This window comes from Cololabis saira, chromosome 19 (assembly GCF_033807715.1).
Source record: "Cololabis saira isolate AMF1-May2022 chromosome 19, fColSai1.1, whole genome shotgun sequence".
NCBI lineage: Eukaryota > Metazoa > Chordata > Actinopteri > Beloniformes > Belonidae > Cololabis > Cololabis saira.
In genome coordinates this window covers 8,690,646-8,701,125 of record NC_084605.1, presented here as the reverse complement: position 1 = coordinate 8,701,125, position 10,480 = coordinate 8,690,646, and the positions used below count along the sequence as shown (strand labels likewise).

Here is a 10,480-nt window from a genome sequence, read left to right as displayed (position 1 = left end):
AGGCACCCCGCCACGACTGCTACCCAGATCACATGGGACCGGCTTGTCGCGGTCCTTCCTACGGGTGGTGAGCCTACTTGAAGGCAGGCCCACGTCGCCATTTCAGTCTGAGCCCGGCCGGGTCCCATGGGCAAAGACCCGACCACCAGGCGCTCGCCATCGAGCCCCAACCCCAGGCCTGGCTCCAGGGAGGGGACCCGGTGACGCCGATCCAGGCGACGTGGTGGTCCGGTCCTCGATTTTTCCTCCTCCATGATATGCTTGTGAACCACTCTTAGTCTGGCACGGTATTATTATTTTTTATTTCTATTTCCCTTTTTAATTGACTTGTTACTGTTTAATTGTGTCTTGCTGCTTTTAATGTTGATGTAAAGCACTTTGAATTACCTTTTGTTGAATTGTGCTATAAAAATAAACTTGCCTTGCCTTTTACTCACTGTTCTTGTGATCATTTTTATCCCACAGGGTGAGATCTTGCCTGGAGCCCCAGATCAAATGAGATTATCAGTGGTCTTGCATGTCTTCCATTTTCTAATAATTGCCCCCACAATTGATTTCTTCACACCAAGCTGCTTACCTATTGCAGATTCAGTCCTCCCAGCCCGGTGCAGATCTACAATTTTGTTTCTCACGCCCTTTGACAGCTCTTTGGTCTTGGCCATAGTGGCGTTTGGAGTGTGTCTGTTTGAGGTTGTGGACAGGTATCTTTTATACTGATAACCAGTTAAAACAGGTGCAATTTGTATTCATACCCCTCTGCCTATGGACTACTCATCCTCATAGGGATTATGTGACACATGGACAATGAACAGATGCAGAAACCCACGGACTACTTCATGCTGGCACCTTTGCTGTATCTTTGGCTATATGACACTGTATGTCTGAACTTGTTAAAAGAAATAAAAAGAAGTTAAAAAAAAACAGGTGCAATTAATACAGGTAACAAATGGAGGACAGAGGAGCCTCTTTAAAAAGAAGTTACAGGTCTGTGAAAGCCAGAAATCTTTCTTGTTTGTAAGTTATATTCTTATATTAAACATCATGGCTGAAACATGACTGTGTTGCATCATGGAAACACGGCCACCTCAAATTTGAATGTCATCGATATTAAGAAATGTTGCTTAAATTTTGTGTCAAAAGACACACCTTTTATTGTGAAACCAAATAAACTGTCAGATGGAGAACTCCAAAACATAAATCATGATGACTTGCGTGTCCTGACATGTTACTCCATCAAAGTCAAGATTTCACAACTTTCGCCCTGATTCCGACAACGACATCCTGAACTGACATGATCAAACTCCTGAGTTCTGAACATATAAAATGTATAAAATTTTGTTCAATGCATTCAAAGTAACATTAAAGTTATTACACATGTCAAAGGTACTCACAAGTTAACCGACAGTCCAGTTTATCCATCATGTCTAGTTAAGTTGGGCACTGATGGACAGGACTGTGCCAGTGATCCAGCTGCGGGCGTGGTCTGGGAGGAGGGAGGATATTTCAACCGTATAAATGACTCTGTAACATTAGCAACCTTGAAGCTCCAGGAAATTCCAGGACGCTCCAGGTTGAAGGGAAGAAGATCCACCTGCTGACTGTTTGAGTGACACCACTTTACCAGGTGAGGACAAAGAGAGAGACGTGGAGGAGGTTTCTTTACTTCCAGTCCCGCTGATTATCTCACCGCCATCCCCTGAAATGTTGTGTTTGGTTTTCTCCAAACTTGGTTCTGGACATGAAGACCAAACATCTCCACGTTGGTCTCATCTGTCCAGAGGACATGTTTCCAGAAGTCTGCTCATTTGTTCCGATGCAGTTTTGTGAACCTCAGTCGAGCCTACAGTACACGACCTTTTTAGAGGTTTTCTCCTGAAAATTCTTCCAAACTTTACTGATTCAGTCTTCTTCAAGTTGTGCTGTCATGGTCTTTAACATTTAACATGATCAGTGAGTCCGAGGTGCAGCGATTTTATGAAGCTTTCTGTGTTTCACAACGCTGCAGTCTGACTTTGGTGTAAATTTGGAGAAATTCACAGGTTGTTGTTTCAACTTGTGGATAATCAGTTTTTTTCTGCAAGTACTGCGACGTACTGGTGATCATTTATGCACTTTAATTTAGTTCTTACTTTAACTTGATCTCTGTGTGTGTGTGTGTGTGTGTGTGTGTGTGTGTGTGTGTGTGTGTGTCAGAGAGAGAGGAAGAGAGAGAGAGAGAGAGAGAGAGAGAGAGAGAGAGAGAAAGAAAGAAATAGAGTGTGTACAAATGAAGACATTTTCATTTTGAAAGTGCCATCCATCCATCCATCTCATGTATGTGGGTGTTTTTCTTCCTGTAGGAGACATGGCCTCACCGATGATGGAAGTAGCAAGTCTGGGTCGACCTTTTACGTTGGGGATGCTTTACGATGCTCAGAAAGATAAACTCCTCCCAGGTAAGACCAGGATCTTCGAGTTCTGACTTTGAGAAATCACTTCTCCTGTTTGTTACTGTTTTTATTTTTCATCATTTCATCTGTTTGCCAGTCAGAGTTTTGATGGTTTGATTAAAACTTTTTTGGATTGGAATTGGAAAAAATAAAATAAAATAAAACTTACAACAGTTTAGCCTTGTTTGGACATTACCACACATTAATCCAAATACGACTTTATACAATTTGGAAACATATGACTAAAAGTCCATTTTACTTGACATGATGTAGCCTAGACAACCTGACAGGAACTGACAGAAAAAAGTGGTTTCAATAGAAAACACAAAAAATGTCTGATTCCACATGTCATGTTCCATCTCCCCGTCGGGATGGACTAACATCAACTCCGTGTAGGCTTGTGCTCTACCTCCCATCCTACTTTTAGAAGATCCCTGGTACATCTCACTGGCGATCTCCAAACAGCCGATTTTGTGGTCAATTTCCACCAAGCAGAGCTTGCAACTTCTCCAAGATCTTTTATATCCTGCCAATGATTTCGAAAACCACAGACAGCCTGCGACTTTGTTCAAGATTTGCATCCAGTTTGAGATGTTGTTCACACAGCGTCTGAGTCTGAGTGTTGATAGCGTAACATATCCATTACACCCACCAGGCAGCCTCAAAATAGCCAGAAAAGCTGCCAATGTTTTCTGAATTTGTCCATATGCCAGGTAACCAACAACTCTAAAAAGCAAAATCCTGCTATAGAAATCCAATTATGAAGGCATCTTCAACATCCTCGACCGACAGTATGGACAGACACATGATGCTCCACTTTTTCCAGGAGTCCATTGTGTATCCAGCATCAAACGTTCGATCGGGGCAAGAGGGCTCTGCTCTGCCCGGTCTTCTCGTCAAGAAAAATTGGTCAATTGCGTTAAGAGACCAGTTAACCAATTCTATGATTTTAGAAAGTTTTTGGAAGATGTGAAAAGAGACCCTCCAATAGAATGACAAGACAGTGAGCAACTTCAATATATTAAAGGTATACAATGCAAAACATTAGAGCACAAAATAAGTCTTTATGCGGATGACATACTACTCTTTCTCCAGAATTCACAAACTTCACTATCACAGACAATTGCACTTATAGAGGGATTTTTATCTTGTCTGACTATTCTATTAATTGGTCTAAATCCACTGTTTTGTGTGTTAACTGCAATTTTGGCAATATAGTCAATACTAAATTACAATCAGGGAACATTAGATATTTAGGCATAAATATCTCGCCTAGGCTGTCAGAGTTAATACAATTAAATGATGTTCAGCTATTAAAGAAAGTAGAAGATGATCTTTCCAGATGGAAGTCTCTTCCCATTTCTCTCATGGGAAGAAAAGTCCCCATTAAAATGATGGTTTTACCAAAAGTAAATTATTTTTTCTCAATGATACCATCCAAACCCCCTCATTCTTGGTTTAAGTCATTGGTCATATGTATCAACATTTCTGTGGAAGAATAAAACACCACGTATTAGTTTGAAGACATTGCAAAAATCCAAAGAATGTGGAGGTTTGGAGTTACCTAACTTCCAGTATTACTTCATAGCCAATAAATTACAGTACATTGTAAAATGATCGAAAAATCATTCTTTAGATAGTCAATGACTGGACTCAGAGCAAGTGTTTTGCAATGATCTGGATATCTCAGAGTTACCATTTATTAGTTGGCTATTTTATTTAATAGGCTGGCGGCGGTCTTTGAGCTCATTGGCAAGATGGAGAAAAGCTTGGAGAAGCTGGAAGCTCGGCTCGGCGGGAATTGATCACAAATTCGTCTGTTTGGAGTCGCCATTGAGGAATCAGAGACTTAACGGCAGACGGAAAATTACTGGAGTCTGCCTGTTTCCTTTCTTTCAATACAATTGTTAATTCTATAATCTGAACTTGACAGAGCAGCTTGGCCCAAGCTGTTGCTGAATGTAAACAAGTGGCTCTGCCCCCACTTGCCCTCCCCCTCTCTCAAAACATCTGTGGCTTGTTTTCAGAACTGTACCGGGCCGTCTGCCATGGAGGATTTGGGCCTCCATTGGCAGGACAATAATATTTAATAATTTATTGATATTATTACTATACAAAGATGGTTATTATTATTATTATTATTATTATTATTATTATTATTATTATTATTATTATTATTATTGTTATCATCATTATTGTTGTTAGTATATTATATTATTATTAGTATTATTATAGATAGAATGGATGGATGAATGGGATGCCTGGGTCTGGGACCCTCTGTTGTCGGGCCCGCGCGGGTGTCGCCCTGTTGGGGGGTTCCCTCTCTCCGGGCCCGTCTCCGGTCCCCCCCGCTGCCTCTGCGGCGGGGCGCCCCTCTGGTCCTGGAGGGCCACTTTCGTGGGGGCGGGTGCACCTGCCCGCGTCGGCGGCTGGGGCGGCTCTGTCTCTCCGGGCAGGCTGGCCCCTCGCCGGGTGAGGGTCGTTGGCCTGGGGGGTGAGGGCCTCCTGGCCGCATGTCCAGCCCGGACCGGGTGGCCGGGGATCGCCTGGATAGAGCTCCGCCTCCGCGGGATCCCTGGCTGCCTCTTCCTATGTCGTGGAGTTGCCTCCCGCCCCCTTTTGTCGCCCTCTGTGGGGTTGCTGGTGGCCTGGGTTCCGGGTTCTCCCTTGTCGGCCTCTGGTCTCTCGGGTGGCGGGGTTTCGTTTGTGGTTTTTGTTGCAGATTTCCAGTGCTCGACGTGTGCCTCAGTGTGCTCTTGCTTCCTGGATTGGCAGTGGATGTATGTGTATGTGTTTGTATGTGTATATATATATATATATGTATGTGTATGCGTATGTATGCGTGTATATATATATATATATATGTATATATATTAAATATAGTAACAATGCACATATATATGCCTTAGGTTTGTACCGGCATGGTATCAACCATTAATATGTGTGCAGACAAGGTGAAAAAAAGACAAGACAGAGAGCAGCAGCAGGACAGATAGGGAGGGGAGCGAGGGAAGAAAAGTGACCGCCTTCGCCGAGACGCTTAACCAGCGTTTTTCTGTGACTTCCAAACACGTGATTTATTTTAAAGTCTTTTGACAAGCAGTATATAGATGACATACAACATGTATACAGGTATGTTAATGTTTCTGAGGACCTGGTTTTTCATTCTAACCCTGCTTTGATCTCATGTCTTAAAGGTATCACATTGTGGGATGAGACGACTCTTAAAGAGAAGATGATTCAGAATCCTCAGCATAGCAGTCAGTTTCAAATCGCTGCATCTGATTCTTTCAAAGAAAAGTCTTCTCTGCTGGATGTTGACGCCTCCCTGAAGGCCAGTTTCATGAGTGGACTGATTGAAGTTAACGGATCCGCAAAATATCTGAACGATGCGAAGAAGTCCCACCGTCAGAGCCGAGTGACGTGTCATTACAAATCGACCACCGTCTTCAAACAGCTGACTGCTCTTGACTCCAAGAACATCCAGCAGATCGATGATTCTGTGAAGACGTTGGCCACTCACGTTGTCACCGGCATCCTTTATGGTGCAAACGCTTTCTTTGTGTTTGACAGCGAGAAGTTAGACAGCAGCAATGTTCAGAAGATCGAGGGCAGCATGCAGGCTGTGATCAATAAGATCCCCTCATTTAATGTTGAGGGCAAAGTTGACATCAAGCTGAGTGATGAAGAAAAGGACACGGCCAATAAGTTTACCTGCAAATTCTACGGAGACTTCATTCTTGAAAGCAACCCTGCAAATTTTGAAGATGCCGTGAAGACCTACATAGAGCTGCCAAAGCTACTGGGAGACGACAGAGAAAACGGGGTTCCTATGAAAGTCTGGATGATGCCGCTGAATCACTTTGATTCAAGCGCTGCAGAGGTGACGCCTGAGATCAGTCCTGGACTTACAGGAAGAGCTCAAGATCTTCTGGGAGGTTTTCAGGACCTGAAAATGAGATGCAACGATTGTCTGGAAGAAAACAATTATTTCCCACTGATTCATGAAAGGTTGAGTCATTTCCAAAATCTATGTGACAAGTACATTGCTGGAGTCAAGGAGAAAATGGCAAAGACTCTTCAGTCCCTCAAGGCAGGAGGCAAAGATGAGACAGGGTTCAAAGCTGCCTTTGATGGTGAAGAAACATCCCCATTCAGTTTGGAGAAATTAAAGAAATGGTTGGAAGATAAAGAGCGAGAAGTCAGCGTCATCACTTCCTGTGTGGAGATGACGGAGGGAGCAAAGATCGTCAGGAATCAGGCAGAGTTGGACAGAGAGCTTCTTGATCCAGAAGTAGAAGATGTTCTGTGCTTTGTCTTCACCTCTGTGGAAACTACTGACCCCTATCTTCAGGAAATGTCTGATTACCTGGATCCGCTGCCCTCAACTGCTGCCAGGGACGGAAGTCCATCCACCAAGTGGTTCTTCTCAGCAGACGTGATAAACAAAATGAGAGAAAAAGCCAAAGAGTTCGGTGAACTTCACAGAGCTCTGAAGAACAACAGCAGATACAGATTCCTTATAGCAGTTATATCAAATGACAAATATGAAGGAGCAAGCATCTACCACTACAGGAACATCGTCCTACTCACTGATGACTTCTCAAAGCCTGATGTCACCAATGTGGAAAACATAACCAACAAAAGAGATCTAATGTGGTGTAAGTCACTTTTCGTACATCGTTTTCACTTTCTACCAAATGGAGTGTAGTTACTTTCCAACACAAACCTGACTGGACCAGACTTTCACTGATCACAATTTATTTTAGGGAGGTTATTCTCAGGAAAAAAACAAAACAAACTTTCTTTTGACCAGTAGCCAATAGGTATGTTTACAGCAATACTCCATTGTTCCTCAGTGATGATGTAGCTATGATATTCTGAGGGTTTTTGTCATGAATAAGGTCATATTCAGAGTATATAATTATCAGATGACCATATTCCAATCTTTGGCCCATTTAGACCTGATATTAACCTGTACACAGAGAAATCTGATCCCAAGTGATCAGCACTTAGCACTAGAGGTGTTGAAAAGAGTCGATTCACATGAAAATGATCATTCTTACGGATTCTGAAATAAGTCAAAATTTTCAAGAATCAATATATGAATTACACTAATTCAACCCAATCCCACCACACTAATCTGTTTCTCTACAGTAAGCTAGCGGGTTAGCTATCTTCATTGTTTTCGCTATATTTAGAAAGTTTTCAGACATTCTCTTTGGAACTTTTTTTCAGAAAAGCGACAAATCAAGTGACTTTCTCAACTATTATTGAAGAGTTTTGGAGATGCTAACATGAAAGCTGGTATTTTGGTCTATTGGTATATTGGTCACTCCTCTTAGTGGGCAGTCTGTGCTGCTGTGGCCCCCTTTAGTGAAATAATAAAGCAGTTGACCTTTATTTTTTCAATCTATTTCTTACAGCTTTATCATTTTTTTATTGAAAGATACTTCTTCCTTTATAAGAAAGTCTATAAGAAAGTCCCACAGCAACACCGGTTGCTCGCTGAGCAGAGTGACAATGATCCCAGTTTTCATGTTTGAGTATCCAGAAGTCTTTAATAATCCCTGAAAAATCACTGGATTTGTCGTATGTTGACTTTTTGAGAAAAAGTTAGAAGGGTCTGAAAACTTGAAAAATATAGTGGCAAGGTTGCTAAGGTGGCTAACTTGCAAGCTCATTGTCCGGAAGCCCAGTAGTGCGGTGTGATTCAGACTGTTGTAACAGCAGCAAGTGTTGAATTAGCATAATTTAAAAAACATTTCTGAAAAAAAATTCTGACGTTTTTTTTTCAACGTTATCTGTTACACAAAATGAAAATCAGTTTTAATCATGAAGCCTGATCATCAGCCCATGCATCCACAACACACTACACACACCAACTGTTTTCAATGAACCGAATGCCAACACCCCCCGCCCCCCCCCCCCCCTTTTCTGTCCTCTGTTCATAGATACCTGTCTGTCTTATGTCTCTTTCTTTTCACATTATACATTTATTCACACACTAAAACACATCACACACTCACCAAACTGCACCCATCACTGTCTTTTCTTTCCTACTTTTTCACGCTCCACTTTTGGTGATCTTAGTCCACTTTGTCAGAATTTTTTTTTTCTTCTTCCTTTTCTTGAGGAAGCAATAAAATATAGTATACTCCTAAGAAGACTGAAGGAAACACACTCACACACACATCCATGCACACCTACACAAAAAAAAAAACAAAATTAGTTTGAAGATTAAAATGCATGTATGCTTTAGGTTTTACCTAACTTGGTATTAACCATTAATATATATGCCGACAAGGGAATAAAAATCGAGGCTGATCATGATCTGGTCTTCTTCTTTCCATCAGATGCCACTGATCTCTCCCTGGATCCAGACACGGCACATCCCAGAATCCTCCTGTCTGAAGGAGACAAGAAAGCGACACAAGGAGAAGAGCAGTCGTATCCCGACCTCCCTCAGAGATACGATCATTATGTTCAGGTTCTGGGCAGACAGGAGCTGACTGGTCGTCATTACTGGGAGGTGGAGTGGAGCGTTACTTGTGAGGGTGGTGTAGATGTGGGTGTGACCTACGGTGGAGCTCCATGTAAAGGAGACCATTACAAGTGCAGTGTAGGACGCAATGACATGTCTTGGTCTTTTGGCCATAGGTTTGAACGAGGCTCCTTCACTTACTATGTATTACATAGTTCATACGCTGACTATGTGGATAATGATCCCAAAACTAGCATCGGCCAGCTGGGAGTGTACCTGGACTGGTCTGCAGGGACTCTGTCCTTCTACAAAGTCATTGGTGACAAACTGATTCACTTTCACACCTACAAGACCACATTCTCTGAGCCTCTTTATCTAATCCTTCAGTTGAAGGGTGAAAAAACCTTAATTCACCTCTGTCTGTAAACCTGGACCCACAACCCAGCCAGCATTTATCTGTGGGTCCCGCATGAGCTGAAAATAGACAGACAGGTTGACGCCCCCACCCCCCACCCTTCAAAGTCCAGTCCAGAGGGACTATATGAGGTATTTCTGTCTGAAATGATTTAGGCAGCCCTTAAAGTAAAAAAAAATCCTGAGCCTGAACTTTTTTTCCAGGAGCGGGGGCACATCCTTTGACTATTATTTTCCTTTTCACTATGGATGCTTTTGATATCAAGTTTCGTTAGTTGTCATTGTGTTTGACAGGGAATAAGAGGACCTACAATCAATGTGAATATTTTAAACTAAAGGTCATAATGTTATAAGGGCAGGTGAAACTCAGGCAGGGTAATTAATTGGGGGAATTGTTGATTAGCAACCATCTAATTCAGTAAAGGACAGTATATATATATATATAATTTGCAAAACACCTACAGTGCAACAGTTGAAGAATAAGAGAGGAAAGAACCTGGCTGGCCCTGAGGAGGTGGTTGCTGGTTCTCCCTCCTAACTTGTGTCTCAAGTCCAGTCCTCTTTCCCTTCATAACAGCACAATTGTCCAGTAGAAAACTTGTGACTTGTTTCCACTCAAGCTCATAAGACTGCAGGACATCTTCTAGTTCCAGCAGGAGTACTGAAGCATTGGCAAGATTCACTTTTCTGCTTGCCAGATGTTGAGTTGTTACTCTGGCCGTATCGTCATCAAAAAAGTGAACAAGTACTTTCATAATTCTGTCCATGCTCCGGCTGGTGGCTTCATCAATGTTTAATGAAAAAACTCTTTTTGAGCTTCTCTGATAGCCGTTTTTTAAACTCTGGTGCTGTGCCATGTGTATTCATATAACTGGCATGCTGATTAGAAATGGTCAGGTTCGTCAAAGCTCTTTTATCAACTATTTTTTTACATAGATTTACAAGCAGTTGAGCAATAGTGAAGGATACATCATGTTCAGCAATGAACGAGCACACACGGATGTTAGCATCACAAACCCGGTGGGCCGTGTGCGCCGGTACGCCAGCTGTGGCTGTGCTGAAGAGACAGCAGCTCTATGAGCGGCATCTCCTTCGTGGCGAGGTGTAACCTTTTCCCCAGTACTGGCATACAATAGCTTTTTAGAGCAGAGCG

The 10,480-nt window shown here is 42.4% G+C and overlaps 1 protein-coding gene across 1 annotated transcript; it reads left to right on the top strand.

Moving 5' to 3' along the window:
- The first annotated feature begins 1,549 nt into the window (after window positions 1-1,549).
- Window positions 1,550-9,419, top strand: LOC133419360 (neoverrucotoxin subunit alpha-like). The gene is made up of 4 exons (XM_061708493.1): window positions 1,550-1,624; window positions 2,340-2,435; window positions 5,627-7,090; window positions 8,786-9,419. Exons 2-4 carry the CDS (start codon window positions 2,345-2,347, stop codon window positions 9,337-9,339), a joined length of 2,109 nt encoding a protein of 702 aa, XP_061564477.1. The 5' UTR covers window positions 1,550-1,624; window positions 2,340-2,344; the 3' UTR covers window positions 9,340-9,419.
- Window positions 9,420-10,480: the final 1,061 nt, after the last annotated feature.

Coding starts and splice junctions, on each gene's coding strand:
- LOC133419360 (XM_061708493.1), top strand. CDS start 2,345: ATGGCCTCACCGATGATGGAAGTAGCAAGTCTGGGTCGACCTTTTACG. Junction 2,436..5,626: donor GAAAGATAAACTCCTCCCAG/GTAAGACCAGGA, acceptor CATGTCTTAAAG/GTATCACATTGTGGGATGAG. Junction 7,091..8,785: donor CAAAAGAGATCTAATGTGGT/GTAAGTCACTTT, acceptor TCTTTCCATCAG/ATGCCACTGATCTCTCCCTG.